Source organism: Physeter macrocephalus, chromosome 9 (genome assembly GCF_002837175.3).
Source record: "Physeter macrocephalus isolate SW-GA chromosome 9, ASM283717v5, whole genome shotgun sequence".
Classification (NCBI taxonomy): domain Eukaryota; kingdom Metazoa; phylum Chordata; class Mammalia; order Artiodactyla; family Physeteridae; genus Physeter; species Physeter macrocephalus.
This window is the reverse complement of record NC_041222.1, coordinates 56,659,366-56,681,384: the sequence shown is the minus strand read 5'-3', so window position 1 is coordinate 56,681,384 and position 22,019 is coordinate 56,659,366. Positions and strand designations below refer to the sequence as shown.

General features: G+C 36.7%; 1 protein-coding gene across 5 annotated transcripts in view; it reads left to right on the top strand.

Annotated features, from left to right (window-relative positions):
• NFIB (nuclear factor I B) overlaps nucleotides 1–22,019 on the top strand; it is a 236,600-nt gene that overhangs the window by 114,945 nt on the left and 99,636 nt on the right. For all 5 annotated transcript variants that reach the window (XM_024126838.3, XM_024126835.3, XM_024126837.3 and 2 more), the window contains exon 3: nucleotides 20,054–20,107. In XM_024126838.3, the coding sequence (XP_023982606.1) occupies nucleotides 20,054–20,107 (54 nt within the window). The remainder of the gene's footprint in view (nucleotides 1–20,053; nucleotides 20,108–22,019) is intronic.

The following is a 22,019-nucleotide window of genomic DNA, read 5'->3' as shown; positions in this document are numbered from 1 at the left end:
AGCCTGTGCTCCGCAATGGGAGAGGCCACAGCAATGAGAGGCCCGCGTACCGCACAAAAAACAAAAAAACAAAAAAAAAAAAGAAAAGAAAAGAAATATCTGGCAGAAAGCAATGGATTATGTTTATTTGTAATCTCTTCTTCTAATTCTGAGGGAAATTTGCATTTTTTCCATCTAACTTCACCATCGGCTACTCTATTGAAAGAAGCAGAAGCTACTTTGAAATTTTTGTGTGAATTCTGGAGAAGGCATGAACAATTTCATAGAGAATAAAAGAAAATTTGCCCAGCCACTGAGCACACCCTTTTAATTGCTCTTACCAAGCCTTCAGACATTCCCCTGGGGGGAAATTACACTCCCAGTTACAGGTCCCAGAATTCACCATGTTAACAGCAGCAGTGAGAAGCAGTTTATTTGCACAATCCCTTCTGTACCCTTCTCCCTGTGTGACTCCCCAGCTGAGCAGTAAAAGACTCCAAAAATGGTGATATTATACTAGTACATACAGATTCTACTAGAAAATATGTTTGTGCCAACTAACATGTAAGTAAAAACAGTAGCCTACTGCAAACTGGGTGCAGCTCTGTGGTCTCCTGGGATATCTTAATGGGTTTTGTTAATTCCTTTTTTTAAATGCCTGTTGCCTTCAAATGTACTGAGGTCCATCCTCAGTACGCAAGGTCGACGTCAGAGTTTCCTCTGAATGAAAATAAATGAGCAAGTAGAACGCTTGTTAGTTAAAACTGAAAGCATGAACATAACATGGCCCTTTCAAAAAGCAAAATGTACTGGACTCTAGTTCATCTTTACTTGGTTTTATCTCTCCAGCCCTCAACCGTCCTAAGATGCTGCTTCACCACTTCCTCAAGGAAGCACAAACAGGAGCAAATCAAGTTTCCGAAAGTCAAGTTGGATCCTGTTTAAGTAGATTAGGGTCTGGCATACCATTTAACTTTATCAGGCATTTAAAGTGGAGGATGTACACTGTAGCCGGCTGTGACTTGCCAATTAGCTGGGCTTTCCCCACTGTTTCTGGTTTGGCAGGGATGAGGGTGGTTCACCCTGCCGCACTGCTGCCTGCCAAGGACACATGGCCAGTTCCCGGCTTCCTGTCTTCCTCTTTGTGTCCTGGCCTGGCCTTCCAGGGAGCTGCCAAGACACCATTGCCAAAAATCTTCCTTCGGAAAGGTCAAGCAACCTCAAGTCACCTATGCCAATATTTGTGTTTTCTTTTAAATCCTTCTGTGCTCGACTTGGAGAAAAGTGTACAGCTGAACATGCAGAGAGTGGAACCTGGGGTCACTTTGGATCACTTGGATAAAGCAACAGAACCCAAAGAATCCCTTGGCCAGTCAGGGTATGATGTTTCTAGTAGAATTCTATTTAAAGCTCTGTGAAGTGTGATAGAGTTCAGAATGGTTCAGTGTGGATTTGGATTTAGTTTGCTTTTTAGGATTCACTCTACGCATGTGATTTTTGGCTGTAGCTAACTGCTGGTGCATCCCATGGCAGGGAGAGAGAGATTAAAATGGAAATTGGTCTTGGCTTGAGGACTGCATTTTTGTTTGTTTGTTTTTGTTAGGACTCTGTAGTCGCATGCTACTTTTTGCTTTCCGGTTTGTGAGAAAGCATCCTTGTAAGAGGTGTGAGAACAGTGCACAAAGGAGTTAACCTGGGGTGCCTGTTGAAAGTGCCATTTCTTGGCCCCAGCACTGCTATAGGAATCACAGCCACTGGGGGTGAGGTCCAGGAATCTGAATTTTTAACAAGCATCTCAAATGATTCTGATGCTCACTAAAACTTGTAGACTGAAGGTGTCACTGATTGTGAAATGAAGATAAGGCAAGTAGCATTATTGTCACCAAACAGCAAATGGTCCCACATGTTTCCTTCAGTTGATCTTTTGGGAGACCTAGATCTTTTTTTTTTTCAACTTCTACTCTTTTTATTTATTTTTTTATACAGCAGGTTTTTATTAGTTACCCATTTTATACATATTAGTGTATATATGTCACTCCCAATCTATTGGGAGACCTAGATCTTAATTTGAATCTTTAGATTGTATGCAAACCAACAACAACAAATGCTTTTCAGATGATTGAAATTAAAAAAAAATACTAATAAGAAACATTAAATAAATGCCCCTTATTTGAACCCTAAATTTTAAGATTTTTAAAACAGTTTTTCCCCGTGACACATAGGGCCACCACAGGTTGTATACAGAACAACTCTAGCTGTCTTCCCGTCTGCAGTCCACACTGTGATGTTCCTTGGAGTTCTGTAGTGTGATGGGCCTAAAGATACCTCTCATCAGAAGAAAGTTTCATGCTGCTAATATTTCAAAATGCAAGGCAGTTTTTTTCTTTATTTTGAAAAGATTCCATTGGAAGAATATGGAGAACTGAGCCACCTATTAATTCTCATGGATGTTGTCATTTAATAGGGGAAACACTGTATGTTCTGCCTGTAGATTCAAGGAAAGTACAACATAGCCCCAATATTCTCTTTTGGCTTTTCATGTAAAATTGTCCATAGCATTTCTGTCCTAAGCTCAGTTTAATTTTCTTGTATCTTGTGATATGCTACCTCTGTTGGTAAGGATGGTATAGCCTTGAACCTTTTTTTGTTCTTTGTTTTATAGCATTCCTAGAGTTAGGCCCAGGTTACCTTTGTAATTTTGCCTTTTTTCCCCCTAAACTATTTCCAAAATTTGCTGAAAAGCTGCAGGCTCAGGGACACCTCTGCCTTTCTGACATGACTAACAAACGCTCCACTAATGTGGAACACATGTTCTGTCCAAGTTTACATATAGCCTTGGGCTCCACATTTGCAACTTCAGCATCTTCCATTGAAAAGAAACAGCATATTTTTCCTTAAGCTCCCCCTTTGCTTCCCCTTGAACCATAGTCTTTTATAACAGTAATAAGGAAATGTGGTTATGGGTATAATTGCCATGAGGCAATTGCACCCTAGAGGACTAGCAGAATTTACTTTTCTATATCTGAGGGCTGGGCTCCATCAAGAAGCTCCATTTGCAAATAACTCAATTAGAATAATCACAACAATGTCTTTATTTTTATGGCAGCGTTCCCTATAGAGATCAAAGTGTGTTAGAGATGTCCTATCAGATTCATTGTTCCAATATCCAGTGGACTGGAATAAAAAAGTTTTATTATAGCTCATTTGAGATAGACAGTTGAGGCAGAGAGAGGGTAAGTGACATCCCAGAGGTCACCGAGAAAGTCAGTAGGGGAACTGCAAAGAAGAATCCAGGTTTCCTTTTACTCTGCAAGTTATCAAGCTACATACATTCTTTCCTGGCCATTGGAAAGGATGAGAATAAAGCCAACCTCTTTTCAGATTGCAAAATCATGTCGGTGAAAGTGCTTTTAAAATTGTAAGGCATTGTTGCTATCTTTATCACTTAGTACAAATGGAAGGTGAGAAAGAACCTTACTGTCAGTAGCTAGTTGTTCCAATTCATGTGACATGGGTTTTGCAAATTCTTGATTGATGAGGCCCAAACTATCAGTCATCTTGATCATCAGTGAAAGACCAATGAAAACTTACATTTATAATTCTGAATTTAAAAATACATTTAATCATCTTATAGCTCTTGACAATTCTTAAACTGCAAACGTTCCATGAGATTGACAGCAAACTTTGAACCAGTCAAGAAGCTGATGATCAAAGTTTCTATGGTTAAATAAACTACCTAACGAAGAACTGATCTAAGTATTCTGATTTTTTTTAAGGTTTTTACTTATAGACTCTATAATTCTGAGGGTAGGTGTGAGGAACTTAGGCCCTATTTTTTAGTGGGAATAGGAGAATTGAGAGTAAAATTGCTACTAATCTCCTAGTCTGGTTTCAGAGAGCCTTGGAGGACACATCCTCTGGGGAAGAGACGCAATGAATGCAATGTTCTTAATTACTATTGTTTGCTTGGTGGTTAAAGGTGGTGTATTTTGGTGTAAGGCTGTTGGCTCTAAAACTCTCCTGTGTGCTGGCGTGGGGGAGGGGAGTCGGGAGTGGTAGCGTTCCCTCCCTTGAACAGGAATCCCTTTTCCCAACCAGGAGCTGAAAAATCAGAAATGCCCCAAATTATCAGACCTTGTCTTCTACTGGGAAAAATGAGAAGTTAGGCACAATAGAAATACATAAGGTTTTAAAGCTCTCTCTTTGCTTTTCAAAGAAAGTTCTAGAGTAAGTTCCTATTGCTTCCTTCTAACCCATATAAATGGAGCTGTCTTCCACTTATCATAGATCCTCCCTGTCCACCTCATGGGAAGAGTAATGGCCTTGAGACTATCTCATCATCACTGCACCTCTTGTCGTGTCTTATTGCTTAATGAATGTTAAGCTGAAAACAAATCCAGGTAAACAGGGGAACAGAAAATAAAGTTCAGCCAGTGTGAGCTTGTTTGTAAAATAACGTAGAAAAAGAAATCCATCTTTTAGGATCATTTTTAGCATGGCGAATGGACTGAGGAAATAAGTACTCTTCTCTGCCAGTTGATTGGATTATATCAGTTAATTTATTCCAGTTTTGGTAATTGCTGGATGATACTAATAGAAAACTTTCAGTAATTATTTTATTATTGTTGGTTTACCCTTTCAAAGGAAAGTTTGAAAACCATTTTCTTAAGCACCCCCTCTTTTTTCTTCCAAATGTCCTTACCGGATTCCTGGGCTCCTTTCTCCTCTTTTGTGTTGTCTGTTGTATTTTGGTTTTCGTGGTGTGACATACACATGCATTAATACCACGAAAGATTCCTGCTCAGTGAAGAGAGAGTTGAGCAGTGTGGTCACTTTGAAAACACAAGGGTCACTGTGAATGGGAGCCTAATGTGAGGAGGAAGCTTTGGCTTGGGGATCCAGATTGGGGTAGCATAACTTTCGTATTCAAGTTGGGTCTGGAACCCTGACTTCATTGCCATCACTAATATTGCCATTGAGTAAACAAACCTAAATAAATGAGAATGATGCAGCAGCCCAATAAAAGTCTTCTTATTTGTAGTTTATATTTTCAAGCAAAACCCAGAAATGACCATTTTCTTAGAGATTATTTCTGCTTTATGTCCTTGCAAAATTAGCTAGACTTTTACCCCATCTTTGCTTCATTAAAGTGTTCCTTAGATATAGAGTCTGCTAGGAAATTGAATATTTTGTCAACAAGATGTAAAATGGCAAGCATCATTTTCTTTTAAGTAGCTGTTGCTCTTTCTTTCATTTCTTAACCAGTGTCACGGGAGGGAGAAGGGCTATGCTGCCCTCAGGCAGGTGACAGAGCTTCACAGGTTCATGACAGAAGCTGTAATATTCCAACCTTGCTGTCTTTGTTAGTTGGTTTCAGTTCTGCTTAGGTCAGTGGTACCGAAAGTCCTTCTCCTCTTCCGGGAGTTGAATGGTCCTCTGAAGTAAATTAATGGTTTCAGTTCAAGTCTTGGACAGAGAGACACCACCATCAGCACTCCCTGGTACCTGCGTTGGCATTCTCAGCCAACATGCCAAGACCGAAAATTTCTTTCCAGGTCAAGCATAGTACATTATAAAGAAACTTAGGAAATGTTACACTAAAAGATTTACTCTTTCCATGAGAAAGAGAGAGACCATGCGCATGCACTGGGTTGAGGTGATACAGTCCGCCTCCAGTGTTAAAAAGTCATTTCCTTATAAACTGTTTCAGTGTTATTTTGTTCCATTATATCTGCTGTGACATTTGTAAGTGGATGGAGATTTTCTGTTTATTGGCTTCCAACCAGATCTTCAAATACATTGTTTGAAGGCGGAGATTACTTCTTCTTTGCTCTATTAGCCCATTTGTAGGAGGGTGCCTCTTTACACCTATTTCTGGGCCAGTTACATCTGTCATAATTTCAGTTATCTGCCTGGTATAATGTAAGCATTTCAATTTCATTTGTTTTATCTTGTCTCTGAGTTATATATTCCTATGTGATGGCTCTTAAATCACAGAATCCACATGTAGAGTACATTGGAAGAACTAGGGATAATTTCTTATTTCTTATTGTCTTTTTTTTGGACGGCAACTTATAACAAAAGTTTAAGTATAGAATACTGTGTGTGTATTAAAAAAAACCTGGTTAACATTTAGATTCACTTTCTATCTGGCGTTAGGCTTCCTGCCCCTTGTCCATGTTGCCAGAGAAATTCCAGGACTGTCTCTATCTCGTGGTCTCAGCATTATTCCTGTAGTTTTCAATGTCTGTGCAATATGTCTACTGTCATGTTACGAAGATTGTCTCTTAGCTTATTCATTGCACTATAATGTTCTCATTGGAAATAAAATGGAGGGATGGGAAAATGCAAAAAGTAGAAATTATTGTTCATCTTACTTTATGCTCACTTTATGCCTATTTAGATTATAACTCATTTTCTTTTTTCAATAAATATTTATTGAATTAAATTTACAAATTTTGCCTTAAGTGACAAAAATTGACTAAATAGATTTCAGGCTCAGGTTAAAAAAAAATTTAATAAACAGTGATTTTCACTTGCTACCCTCTCCATATGATGTTTGGTGGTAACTATCACAAACCAGGGCACTAATGTTTAAGAAACATGAAAATAAAACTTTCGGGGTGGGGAGGTGGGAAAGTTCAAAATGATTAAGAGGAGACACAGGGACGTGGCATTATAGTGCAGTGCTGGCAACTGAGTACACCCACCAACCACTGGTGCCATCCTGTTAAAGTTTCATCAGAAAAAGGTGGCACCATGTGAATTGATGCTTTACGTTTTCTGCAATGTCCCTTCCCTCTAGTGAGGTGTTATCTAACACACTGTAAAATATCAAGCATATCCATACTGCTTGCATTTGTGATTGTAAAGTTTTAGTATTGTGAGTTCATATACTTCCCTATACATACAAACATAAACATTTTTGTTATCTCCTATTTGTGGAGTGTTCTAGTAAAGCACCATAGATTATGCAGTTCTGATTGAAGAAAATACTTCTGTCTATTCTTATTTTATGAATTTTCCAGTGTGAAAATGCTAGACGTCAAGTGAGTGAACTATTTCCTAGAGAGAAAAAAGAGTAATGCTGAAATTATTTCTCTTTTCAAATATATATTATTCTTATGTTGATATATGTTGGTCTATATTTAAGACAACTTTTTAAATACCTCCACATGATATTGTTAAATACTCAGATAATTGATAAGCAACTCAAAGTTGTTTATGAGATAGAAATAAATGTACAACGTTCTATAAAAATAATCAGGCTCATAAATTGATCCAGTCAAGGAGCAGACAGTCATAGTTGTAGGAAAATCACATACACAAGGAAGAACCCAGGTATCATGTTAATTGTTAAAAGTTGGATGGAAAGGCTAAGTCTGAGTAGGTAAAAAGAAGAAATAGTAAACCTGGATGGGTGGGTATGAATAGCAGAGGATCTGCTGGAAGAGATGGATTTAGAGCTTGGCATTGAAAATCTGATTAATTAAATTAATCTTTTTTAACGTTGATTATCTTTGCCAATATCGTGCATTATAAAACACATTGGGGTATAGCATTTTGTACTACGTACTGAGCGGTGACAGTGCTTTGTCACCTTTTTTAATGAAAATCATAGCAATGACTTGAAATTTATTAATATTCTACATGGATTATATTTAGTCCACTACCGCTGACTCTATTACCTGACATCTATTTTAGAGTGATGAATATGTCAAAAAGTACCTGTATCCATCAGGATCCAGAAAAATAGAGCTCCTACCAGAGTCCACGAGAAAGAATTACCTAGGGGAGACCAGTTACAATGATGTTAGAACAGGTAAAAACCCAAACGGGCAGGGAGGCAACCCAGACATTAGCATCTGTAGGAACCCCCTACTATCCCTCCAGCAACTAAGGCTGGAGGGATAAGGGGAGGAGGTGATGTTGCCAGAGCCCTTGGAGACCACAGGGAGAGGGGCCCACTCTGTGGAAGCTAGAACACAAAGGAGATAGCCTTTGCTTGGAGATACCTGTTAAAGTAGAGAGAAGAGAAGAAACACCTCCCTTTCTCCTATCTTCCCACTCTCCAAGTTCCAAAACTCCCACCAGAGCCTCCCATTGGATGGCTCTGATTTGAAGCCAGTTGTTAATGAGCTGGGAAATGTAGTTTGCAGGAACAGAGTGAGGGATGTCTTGGAGGACAAATTATCACTACATGACAATTCTGATTTTGGAGGTGGGGTGGGGGGATGGAATTGAGGTAAGTTTCAAAGCGTTAATTTTGTGGGAGGGATTAAGTTTGCAGGATATTATCCAAAGCCTTATCATACTAGTTTTTCTTACTGGCATTGAGTTACTAAATTTTTTTTTATCCTACTGGAAAATTTAGTTATGTTTTTTCATCAGAGTATTATTAGATGCTTTTGAAAATTCTCCATGAGTGATCTTGTTGGTTAATTGTCAATTGTTAACATACTGTAAATGTCAGGAAGTATTCGATCTTCTCTAATTAGAGCCAGTCTTTAAAACCCCAAACAACAGGTGACAGACTCAATTTTTCTGATGGAAATTGGTAGCTCTGACAAAAAATTATAATCACCTTCTCCTTCTCCATCTTTTGGAGGTATCAGGAATGGACCAGGAAAAGTTCAACTGCCCTTGTAATCAAGCATTGTCTACAACTTGGGAATAATGATGCAGTTTCTTGGTTCTTTTGTGATTTGGGGGGGGAGGTTGGGTATGCAGCATAGCTTGTAGTTTGTTGTTTGACTGGAAGGCAATGTCATTTTTGAAATGGCAGCATAATAATCAATTTGGAAATTTGAACATTAGCCGTGTGTAATGTTATGTGCAGTGGAAATAATCTTTGTGAGCATGGGAGATGAGTCTACAGTGAAGAACTTGACGTTGGTCTGTGTTAAAATTTTGTCACATCTGGAAGGCATTTGATGTATAAAATTACATAGGTTTGATACCATTCAGGGTTAAGACATATGGATGGGGCATAATGCAGAAACTTGTTCTTTTTCACACTCTTTTTGTATAGCTTAGAGATTTTTGAATCATAAGGAGTCCATTTGAATCTCCATTAAAGATAAAATGAGTAAAATGACAAAATGGAAGGAAGTTTGAGCACAAGGTTCACAGCTCCGTGCTCTTACACTCTCGATTCCCTTCTTTAAAGTGGATTAAGCAAACAGGCATGCCTCTCATCATTTTTTCTCATTTTCCAAATACCCATAGTAAGGGACAGTGGATTCCATAGTAGGCTGCTATAATAGGCTTTTTATTATTCTTGTTTAAAGTTACCTGTATTTTTAACTTTCCTCTTAAAATGATCATTTGAAAAAATACTGCCCCATAAAATTATAACAAATCTTCATATTTCTGTTGAGTTATAAACTTTTCAGAGTTCTTTCAAACATATCATTCCACTTATTAGAATCATCCTGACCCTTCTCTTGAAAAAAAGAAGGAAAAGTCATGTTCGTTAGCCATTTTTTGGTTTTTATTTTACCAGTAAAATTGAGTTACTTTCCTCTCATGCACAGTTTTCATTTGCAGGAGGAAGTTACTATCTCCTCATTTGCTTCCTCATTTTATCCTTTAAAAAAAATTTCACATGATGTATTATTCAAGTAGTTTTATTCCTGGTAAATTAGCTTTTGTCCTGAAACCATGGGGACAGAAGTTCTTTGAACCACTTATCAAGGAACTGTTAGGACATTTAATACCATTATCTGCCACATCAGCAAGCTTCCTGTTTCATCACGTGACTTCTCTGATTTTTTTCCCTCCAATGTTATGATAAAATTATTTTATAAACAAAAGCAGTAATGAACGTCTGACGTACAAATCTACTTTACCATGGTAGAAATATATTATCTCTATCTTACTCTATTACTCTGCTATGTATTATACACCTTTGATTAAATACATACATTTATTTTTATATGAATACATCATCATACACTTAAGAGCCATGATTTAATAATAAAGCAAGGGCGACTTATTAATGACATACAACTAGTAGGATATGTAAAAAACCGACCGATTTCTTTTCTGTAAGCTCATATAATGATTTAAACATTTTAATGATTTGGCGAAGTATCTTTTTATCTTAAATAGTGGAGAAATCTCTTGAGGTAAAACATTTCTTTTTAAGAACACATGCCAATGAATAAATGAGCACAGGAAAAAATAAGGATCTGACTTTTTGGTCATTGACTGACTCAGTTGCTAAATTTATATTTGTAGAGAGTTCACAGGCACTTAAAAATAGACTATATGTAGGTAATAACCAAACAAGTAAAAATTATGATTGGCATTACTGCCAATTTAATTATAATTTCAGAAAGATGAAAAGTATTTTAAGTGATATCAGCCATCAAGGTCTTGTTCACTGTAAAGAGTGGTCCTTTATTCAGCAGATATAAACTCCAGGCAGTGAATAAGGCTAACATGTATCTTGACCCGTGAATTTTACACTCCAGCAGGAGACCTGTACACTAATGCAGAACTTTAATTACCTGCGTTGTTAGTGTTTTCAAGGGGAAGTATACAGTGAAAACGGAGGAGGACTAACTAGGAGGGGTTTTTTTTGGCGGGGGGTTGGGTGGGTGTGAGCGTGGGAAATTAAACCTTAAAGTATATTAAAACAAATCTTAGCCTTTCCGCACAAATATTTGTGCATATTTTCACTGTTGTATAAAGTTATTTTTTTCCTCTTATTCCTGTTGGAAATGACTAAGGCTAAAAACTCCTACCTTTTCTTGTTCGGTTTTAAGTGATTGGGCAAGATACAAACTGATTCAGGCATGAAGTGGTTTGCTTAGGGTCAGAGCACAAGTGTTGGCAGTTACTGAATGGAACCCAGGCGTTCTGACTCTCCAGACAGTTGTGAGAAAACACGTCCTGCTCCCTGAGAAGAAAGATTGCCAAGAAAATATTAGAAAGTCTTATGTCTGGTTTTAATCTAGATAAACAATATTGTATTAAGTTTTGGGGAAATACAAAAACCGACGTAGCACAGAAGGGCCACGTACACCCAGAATGTGCTAGGTATAGGACTTAGAATAATGCATGAAGACCCCAGGACAAAATAAAGCAGATAAGTAAGTTACTGTGCCAGGCAGTGTAACCAGTACTGTTCAGGACTTCGGTGGTAAAAGAGTATTTATTTTCCCCTGCTTTCCTTTTAAGAGAAAATTTCAGACCAATAGGATCACAAGTGTTGCATTTGGTTTGTGTTGAAATTTTGCATTGATTTTTCAATTTGCCTCCACAATTATGCTCTTGAGTCTGATGACATTCTGGTTTTCATTTTCAGATTCATATTTCACCAGCATTCTCTTTGCACTACATACCTTGCTATAAAATGCAGGTTTCGTGGTTTCCAAGAGAAAAAAAATTATATTACATAGTATGGCTGAAATCCACAATGTCTCCCAGATGGGAAAGACAGAACATTCATCTCATCTTTTCCTCCTGGATTTGGTGGGGTTTTGGAAAGGACTTCATTGTTTTCATGTGGCAGAGTGCATTGGCAAATTGTTTTTTAAAGTACGCAGTGGCGTGTTCATCTCATATTGTAAGATATGGGCAGCATTTAGGAAAGATTATAAATCTTACAACTCTCCTCAGAAACTTAAAATACAGCTGGAAATGTTTTGCTTCCAACAAACATGCAATCTTCATAAAATTGGAAAAGAAATGTTTTGAATAAATAATGTTTTGGTTTATTTCTCTCTAGTGCTAGATCTATTTTTTAGTCAAAATCATGCCATAAACTCCTCCTTCTTCTACGCTAACACCCTTGCCTCTGTATTTATATTTTGCTGGTGCATCTAAATTTTTTTTCATTTTTAAAGTATGCCAGATTGCTTTGCCTTGTTTTTAAAGATAGAAAACTAGATTTGCTTCCAGGGACTCTTTCCCTAACTAGGCCATTTAAAAACTAAACAGGGATTGAGTCAGTTAATTAATTTAAATGAGATTACAAATCAAAAACATATTACGCAATCTTGATTTAATTACCACATTTTATTTACTTAATTGAAAACACACTGTAGAAAGTTTGCAATCTTGACAATGACCAGTATGGTATCTTTACATTCTATAGGCTAACGGCTTCAAAAACAAGAAGTTTAGACGATCCTGGTTGTGACCTTTGGTTTACTCAATCCCTGGATCAGTAGAGAGTCATTGAACTTAATCTGAGGCCAGAAAGGTCAGATACGATTATCCCTGCTTTCATTTGCGGGGGTTTGGTGCTAGTTAATGAAGCAATACAAACCTCTGGTCGGACATATTGGAAGGTTTCACACTTTTTGTGCAGGGGTCTTCCCATCTGCATTGGTGAATAGTCCCCTGGCATGAACAGATATGCTCTCAAATGGGTGTGTGATTTTCTTTTTTTCCCTGAAATTTCAGTGCCCTATGGTTTTGGCTAATTCCTTGTGAACAAATTTTGGTCTTGAGCCCAAACAAATCCTTATTTTAATCCTTGTGATACGATACTTTGAACCTAATGCTCCTGTTAAGCAGAAAAAGGTGGCTCTTTAAAAGAAAGTTTAATAATAGAACTAGTAGAATGTATAGGGATAAGAAATAGAGGGTATAGTACCTGTCTACTCTCTTGTTCTGTATTTTTCTTTGGTTAAATAAGTTACTTTATCTGTAAGGAGCCTCAATATAGCAACCTCTTTTAAATCTCTGAGTTTTGCTGTATAGAAGATATATTTTAAAATCCATGTTAACCAATAAAAAGGGAGATCTGAAGGTATGGGTCTTCAGATGGAAAATAATATGGATTAAAAAGCATGATTGAAAATATGTAAGAAACCATGTCTTCCAAATATTATTTTGGTTCTGTCAAAAGTATTCAGAGAGGTTTAATGTCTCTTCCTGCTCAGAACCGGGTTTAGGGGAATGGATACAGACTCAGCAAAAAATATGTCAAGGACTTCATTAACCAAGTGACAGAGTTAACGCTTCCCATGGATAGCTAGTTACCCAAGTTTTGCAGAGAAGTGTATGCCATATACTGTAATCTCCTATTGAGAAGAGACAGATAGACCGAAGCAGAGAAGGAGAGAATGAGCATTTTCCCGCACATTTACATGCTTATGGGAGATAAGAATGTGCTTCGTTTTCCCAGATTCTTTCTTTGTGTTATTCTCAACCATTTAAGAGCGGAAGAAGAAAGTATTATAAAACTAGTTTTGCGGCATCCCAACTGATGAAACAGTCCTCCATTAAAACTGAAGCTGTATAGATTTTTAACTGTGCTGGAGAAAAAATACGGCAAATTATGTAATCAGAATTGTGATTACATAAACCTAACTCACTATAACTCCCAGGGAAATCAGTCCTTGTAGAAAGTAAACTGCCAAGAAGGAGGCAGGACATTTTACACAGAAGGAGAGGGAGTTTTGTCTGAGAAGAATAGTTTTCTCCTCTCTCCTTGAAAAAGGTGGATGTTTTTGTCTTAACTTTGTGTTTCCCTGTTATAAAGTGCATGGGTTTGTATCCCTTCCTTCAGGTTTTTGTTTGTTTCTTACATTGGCTTTTCTCTTTCTTAAGTGATTCTTTCCGGCATACTATATACTTAATTTGTAAAAATATACTATTTTAGTATGTCAGTAGTTAATACCGTTTTGGAGAGAAAGAAGGGGACTATTCTAAGCCTTTAGAAAACTCTCATGGTATCTTTAGTTGACAATGGGCTATTTCTTTACCTGCTTAAAGCCAAGGAATATGACAAAGGGGCCCTTTATCACATGATGACTAATTTTAGTTCTAGCAAGAGGCTATCTGTAGGTTAACAGGTTACAGTGTGGGTTTCATTTACTCTTCTGATATCCCTTGATATAAAAGCTATATTGTTATAGAGTCATAGAATTTTAGAGCCAGAAGGGATCTGACAGGTTACCTTGTACAATCCCTTCTTTGCACCAGAATGATTATAAATAAAAATGATGCCTCTCAAATTTTTTTTTTAATAAATAAAAATCATGCCTCTCAAGTCATGGTATCAGAGAAGAAAATGAATTCCTGGAATGTGTCATTTTTGGGTAGAAAGACAGCTTATATATAAGGGTCATCAAAAGCTTCTTGGCCTCTTGCTTGCAAACTAGTGGCCTGCTCCCTGGACCTCCCCCGACATGCATCTCCTCCCTTTGTAGGAGAGAGCCAAACCTTAATTTCTGACTCAAAATAGTGCCTCTTCTCTACCCTCTCCCATTTCCAAATATTCCTTCAGAAATTAAGGGAAGCAGAACTGAGCCTTACATTAGGCTGGGAGACCCACCCTGGAAATTGTGTCTCTATCCCGTTTCCTTGTCACAAAAGTTTGTCTACTTGATTTTCTTTCCCACTGGATAATTTCTTAAAGATTTATTTATTTATTTAAAATTGAGGTATAGTTGATTTACAATGTTTTATGTATACAGCAGAATGATTCAGTTATACATATATATACATATATATTCTTTTTCAGATTCCTTTACATTACAGGTTATTACAAGATTTTGAATATAGTTCCCTGTGCTATACACTAGGTCCTCATTGGTTATCTATTTTAAACATAGTAGTGTGTATCTGTTAATCCCAAACTCCTAATTTATCTCTCCCCCACCTTTCCCCTTTGGTAACCATAGTTTGTTTTCTATGTCTGTGAGTCTATTTCTGTTTTATAAATAAGTTCACTTGTATCATTTATTTTTAGATGTTTCTGCACAGAGGCAGCATGCCTAGTCTTTCTTCCTTTTTTTCTAGTCTTTCTTCTTTGTGCGCTTCCGTAGTTTATAGACCAATTGTTTTCTATTCATTTGACTTAAACAAGTGTGTCAGGCGCTATACCAAAGATTAGGGCCATAATGCTAAGTAGGGCAGTATCCCTGCCCTCATATAGTTCAGAATCTAAAAGGGATGACCTCAACATGGAGGACTTTAGGGAGAAAAAAGACGGACACCACGTGCAAAGACTCAGGGGCATCAAATGGAGGTGACACACATGGAACTGAAAGGCTACTGTATGACCCAGGTGTTGGTAGGGGCCAGATCAAAGTGCCTTGAATGACATCCTAAAATTTTGGAGTTTTTTTCTGTATGTATTGGGACTCATGTAAGAGTTTTAGCAGGGAAGAAGCTTAATCAGTTTTAGGTTTTGAAGAAATTGCCTTGTTAGTAAAGAGGAATATGTACTAGCAAGATGTGGGATCTGTTTATTTTTCAAGACCCTGTTCCTAAGGTCACCTCCCTCTGATATCTTTTATGACATGCCCTTGCCCATCCATCATAGGGAGAACTAATTATTTCCTCTTGCTATGTACTCATTTATAGCACCTATCATTGTGTATTTTTTTAAATTTGTACATTTCTGTCTGAGCAAGCTCTGAGCTTCTAGATAGCATAGTAGGTATATTCTTTTTAAAACAATATGTTAAAGCTCATTATTGTAAATTAAATGGAAATTTAATACACACTTATGGAGAACCTAATATGTTCCAAACATTAGTAACTGTAATACAGAACGTGCTTCATAAATTTTATTGATTCTCATTTAATTGATACTTATTACATGAATGACCTTCAAAAAACCTTTCATAGTTGTGCTGATCCAACCACATCAGTTAATTGAGTTCATCCCCCTCCACATCCCTCCCCCCAAGAATGTTAGTACTTAATACAAACATTTAACAGGTCAGTATTTATTATCTTATATGTTTAACAAACATTTTATTGGACTTCCATCAGATTATCAGTAGAACATTAGAATTTCCTCGGTTTAGCAATGAAAATCCAAACTAAGTTTTTTAGAGTTGGCCTCTTTCTAAAGCATCAATTAGTGTATAGACTTCAATGATAATAATAATTATTTCCAACTTCAGTTAAAAAAGAATAGCTAAAGGTTTTTTAAAATTTCTGAAGAAGGTTTTGAATATATTGGTAAATGGTGGGAAGGAGGAGGGAGATTAGGGGAAGATAAAGTTCCCAGAAATCTTTAATTGAGTGAAAAGTCATTTGGCTTTGAATGATTTTAAGACTGCATCATAACCACTCAAGAGGCAGTGTGTCTGAATGGGTGGCCCATGTAGAGAACATGTGTTAATAGTTGCCATGTAACTTTGTACAAGCCATTTAGATCACTTAAGTACCCCAGGATCTTCCATAAAATTGTGTCATTAGAGAAACTTGGTTACTCCTTAGGTAAAGTTTAGATATTAGAAGAGCCATGAAAGACTGGCTACTTTTTAAAAAGGAGTGGATGGAAGGATTGAAGGAAAGTTCATAAGGATCATGTAAGGATGAGAACCCTTACTTATTCCTAGAGAATCTTTAACCTGGGGGAGGGAGGAATTGATTGAGTTTAAAAAGCATTAATTTAGAAATTGTTTCATTAACTGTTCTTTTTCCTAGAAGAAATATAATATGTTTAATTCACACTTTTAAAACACAAAGGATGGGAAATATGCAAAATGTATTTCAATCCTACTTTCTGTCCAGTCAGGTCAGAAAGAGACAGACAAAGAAATGTAGAAGTTATAGATTGAGATCAGGGAAGAGGAAATAAAATGTGGAGGGAATGACGGAGGACTGGTTTAGGTCTGCTGCCTTCAAGACCCCTTCCCCTCCCCTTTTCTCCACTGCATCAAAATCTTTCTAGCCTCAAGACTGAGTGTGCTGGGCAGCTCAAAGGTAATTTTCATCAAATGGCTGGTATCTCCTGCCTTTTGAGCATGACAGCTCCCTGAGAGCCTCGAAATGTCAGCAGTGCCTTCCTCCCTTTTGGGGAGGGTGGGACTAAAGCACTTACAGAGGAATTCAAGAGGGCACACACTTGCCCATCTTCAGTTGATTCACCACGGACAATTTTAGATGCTTACACTGGGATGGACAAATTTAGTCATATCCCTTTTCTCCCTTTCTTCCTGAGAGTTAGTCCGTTAAAAATATTAGTCATTTTTTGAATGTGTCCTTTCTGTTTAATAATAGCTTTCATTTATTGATTGTGTAAGATGTGTCTGACTGGTACTTGATGTTTTATATAGTAAAATCTTTGCAATGATTCTATAAGGTAGGTAGTATTACAGTTAAAGATCAAGACTCCAAGGCTCTAAGAGTTAAGTAATTTTGTATAAGATCACATTACTAGTCAGGAACAGAGCCGGGATTCGCTGTAACATATGAAGTACACACACACACACACACACACACACACACACACACACACACACACATGACTTGAGCAAATGATGGAAGCAGTTAAAGAAAACCTTTGGGTATAGAGTAATTTGACCTAGGTGGTGAATTGGAAGGGTTTTAGATGTGGTCTAAGTAATTCTTTCTCTGAAGTTCACCACAATAACAGTTCATTTTTGGTTTCTCTGCCAACTGTGACTCCCTGGTTACTTCCTTTTCCAGCAGTTGGAATTAAGTGACCGATATAAGGTGACATAAGAGTTAAAAGTAGATTAGAGTGTTAGAATTTACAGTTGGAAAAGTAAGTGTTCTTTTGCTCATTCCTTGAGGGGGCCTCTTCTGTGTTTTGGGGATCCAGTATATGCTGTTTTACTGCATGAGAAGGCACAGACGTTGGACTATGAGGGAAAATCTGTCATGTGTGCCAGTAAATGCCAGATTATTTTAGAAAGTGGAATTATTATTATTAAAAGCAAGTGTATGCCTCAAATTTAGGGTCTACTTTAGCTTTCCCTCAAATGTTTGTGGGTTGTTTTTTCAGAAATTACATTTTTTTTTCAATTGAAGAAGTTGGTCTGCAGTTGTTGGAAATAGGGGAAAAGGGTAATTTGAAGCAGGAAAAAAAAATAGGGTTTTCCAAATGGGATGTTGCGGTAATGGGGTGTCATTGTTCTAACTGAATACTTTCTCAGGAATGGAAGAGTCATTTTTCTTTACTGGATCCAAATTTCAGCAACAAGATGTTGGGAAAGAATTTTGTGGTTCTGTTTTGAAGTTGATTTAACTAAAAATACTAAGGCTCACCTAGAGTGTACAGCTCCTGTCCTCTGATGACAACCCTAATTTACCGCATGTTGTGTCATCGTGACGGTGTCATTAGCCACCATGCGGGATCAATATCTAGACCTCCATAAATGTGAAGTAGCTTTACAGGGAAAAATAAAATATGGGGAGGCTCTGGTCAGTGGGTACACACTGCATAAATAGGAACTTCTCAAAATGTTAGAGTCACTTGAGAAATTAAGCTGGAATGTCATGTCAATTCTGGGGGACATTTGTCAGAGGAACTCAAGGCAAAAACAGCTGAGGCTATAGCAAAATCATATAATTTTTCTTTTTTTATGTAACTGTCATACTCCATGCCTGGAAAGTAGCCAGTATTGGGCCATCTTTTATGGAAATAGAGAAAGAGAAAGATTGATCTCCTAAGTTATAAGTCACTGAGTCTTGCCTCAATTCCAGCAAAACTAATAGAATTCATGGGAGATGAGACAAACCTTTTGGAGAGTACCTAACTCTCTTTGACTGTCTGCAGAAGACTCTAGCCAGAACTCAGATTGCAGGAGTAGTCCTGACCGGTTTCTTTTCCATTTGGGGAAATAAGAAATAAATTGGAGGATAATGTGGCAATCATTAAATATATTTACTGAGATTTTATAAAAACTGTTCTAGGGCAAAAAAAAAAAAAAAAGGAAAGAAAAAAGACAAGGAAATTGGAGGAAGGGGCACAGTTCTGATCTCAGTATTAAATCTAGTTAGAAGGCATGAGGCAAAGGGCAGAAATAAATAACCAAGTTTTATACAGAAAGAAGTCAACAGAATGTCCTTGCAGTTAATAGTAGAAGCAGCAATTGCAGCATGTTAATAACTTCAGTGGAAGAGCAGAATCACCCCGCTGAAAAAAACCAGCATAAGATTTTTCTGCTTAAATAAGACTGGATCCCTGTCTTGGGTATGATGGCCAGGTTTCAGGAAAGAGACTTGTCTGTGGCCGCCTATGAAATTTTGTTGAAATTCACTATCAAGTTCAAAATTGCCTTTTCTAGGCAAGCAAAGAAAGCTGCTGAATCTGAGCCATCCAGCCCAGTGCATTCACAGCCGTGAACAGCACACTGAGGAAAACACAAAAGAAGTAGACAGAATCTCTGCCTCTGCTTAGGAGCACGCACTTTAGTTGGGGAGACAAAACTTAAATACTAGAACCAATAAAAGAAGATTACAAAGCAACTTGCAAGTAAGTGTATAATAATATGGCGCAGATGACACAGATAAATGCAGAGGGGACATGGAGGATTGGGAAGTGAGCAAAACACAACAGTGTCAGGTTAGTTAGGAAAGGCATGTTTAACGGTACTGTAGCTTCCATGTTCCTTTCTGTAGCATCGATGAAGAACAATGTGGGATAGGAAATTCAGATGTTCTGCATTGATCTCTTCCTCCTTATCTGCCGAGTCTGTCCGTCTATCACAGATGGAAATTACATTGATCCAACAATTTGCTCTCCACAAAGCAGTGTTGGTTTCTACCTAGTAATTTATGCTTTTCTTGGTGTTTGCAAATCGATTGCTATCATGGGATGCAGTCAAATCTGGGCCTGGATCCAGTAGGTTGGGGGATTATTGGAGTGGATATGTGGGTATGAGATTGAAATCCTGGAAAAACAGACTCTAGTTTCTATGTAGTTTTACTCATCGAATAAAAACATTTTCAGGTTTTTTAAAAAAGCATGTTTAATTACACTCAGATTGCATTTTTAGGGACTGTATCTGCTTTATTTCCTACTGCTACTGACAGGCCCAACCTTCAAACCACCTTCAGTGTCTTGTTGCCAGACCTTTTGTTTTAAAAAAGCCTTGCCCTACCCCACAAATATTAGAGATCGCTACTTTTTTCCTCTCGAAAAAAAAAAAAATATATATATATAGATGTTCTTCTAGTTTAATAAATAAAACACTGCTCCTGAAAGGCTTAGGAAAGTATACTTTATTCAAACACTCGACTTCATTGTTCTACGTTAAAAAAATTTTTTTAAAGTCCTTCTGAGGATTGTGAAATTCTTTCAAAACAAATTAAAAAGAAAACATTTTCTGTGATTTCTTTACAGATTCTGGACAATCAGGAAGTCCAAGCCACAATGATCCTGCCAAGAATCCTCCAGGTAAATATGTGTTCCAGGACGTTTGCAATCTGACATTGTTGGAGAACAAAGGTACCACTGTATAGATAAACACCCCGTAATTGGTCAGCTGCCTATTTTGTTCTGGCAGGCAGGTATGATCAGGACAAGATGTGATTCTTTTTAGGCCCTTCACAGTGGCACATACTTCCACATTGGCGTCATCAGTATGTACCTAATCACTAATGTTTTACTTTTTGTTGGTGTTTCTTTGAAAATGAATATGCATGTATTTTATAGTTGTATATCTTTCAAGTGCTAAAAGTCACTGTTGTTTGAAAAACCAAAAAACCTTCTAATCTTTCTTTTAAAAGGCACAATAAAAAGTATAATTTTTCATACCCTTATTATAGTTTATCAAATCTCATTACTTTAAAAAGTAGGTTGTGGTGGTAGTGGTTATGTCTTCATGCGGGATTTTTGCAAATGAGTTTTTATTCCATAATGTTTTTAATGGAATTCCCAGAATCAGGAAATAATGAAAGTAAGACTTTTCCTTTAGTGTAATGTATGTCGAATACTCTCTTTATTTTCAGAAGTTGTTCCAGATCTGGAAATGGCTTTTATAAGAAACCATACTGTATTCATGGTTTTGTTTTTCCTAAAGCTGAAGATATAGAATTTTGACGTTGATTTAGGAGTAGTACCTTTTCTCATGAGATAAAAACTAGTGCAAAGAAGAATTTCTAATATTTTAATCTCATAAAAATTTTAATTGTAACTGTGGCTTTAGTAAAAGAATGCTCTAAGAATAACCTAACAAAAACAAAACAAACAGGTAAAAAAATTCAAACTAACCACATATAACCTCCACCTCCAAAATGATCTCATTTGGCTTTTCATTGAAAATAGACCCCCAAATTTATAAAAGGTAATGATAAAAGTTTCCACAGGTAGACTTAGTTTTAGGTCCTTAATTGCTTTATCTTCCTGTCATAATACTTTGCTAATGTGAGGCTGAAGAACCCTCAAAACTACAAGAAAATATGTCAGAGCATTCTTGCTTTAAAATGATGTTAGAAAGATCTAACAAATAAATATGTAAGTAAAAATGCGAAGTCAAAACAGAATATATATTTTTCTTTCTGAGTCTTGCCTATATTTTGTTCTCTATTTTTATCTTCGAAAAAATTTTTCCAACTGCATATTATTCTGTATTGTACAAAATCAGATTGTATGACAAAAGTAGTATATCCTTCAAAGATAAAAAAATTTCTAATTAAGTATAGTTATAAAATGTATACTAAGTTGATTTTTCTTTACTTTCATCAAAATCATTTAATATGACTACAAATTGGTAGCAAAACATTGAAAAAACTGAAAAATTTTAAATGTAACTTCCAGTTAAATTGTTTATTTTATTTTTTGTGTGGATGGGACCAAGAAAGAGAGCTATTTAGAATATAATAAAATTTGTCAGAAATTTTCTGAAGTTGAGAAAATTTATTAGCTTGTAATGTCTTCAACTTTACTAAAATTTCTTCCTTTTAGTTATTAATGTTTTCTCTGTGTAGCATGATAACCAAAAGTGAATTGTATCCAAACATTTTTTACAAGCTTCTTCACTCATTTTACAAAGAACAGGCAGGGAGGGGGACCTTTACTAGAAAAAGAGTTGATAAGCATTGTTAAGTCAGACTAAACAAAGGGTATGCTCTTTGCATTTGAATGACAGCTTGGTTTGAAATTAATAAGGCTGTTATTGTTTGAAATGCATTTCTGAACATGTACAGAAAGAATCATACTCACTTAAAATGTTCTCTACTTGAGCTGAATGAATAATCTCTGAATAGTTATATAATGACAGAATATGATTTTTCAATATTTGTTGAGAAGCTTGGTTAAATTTTCTTTACTACATTCAGTGTAGCACCTATTAATTTATCTGTTTACA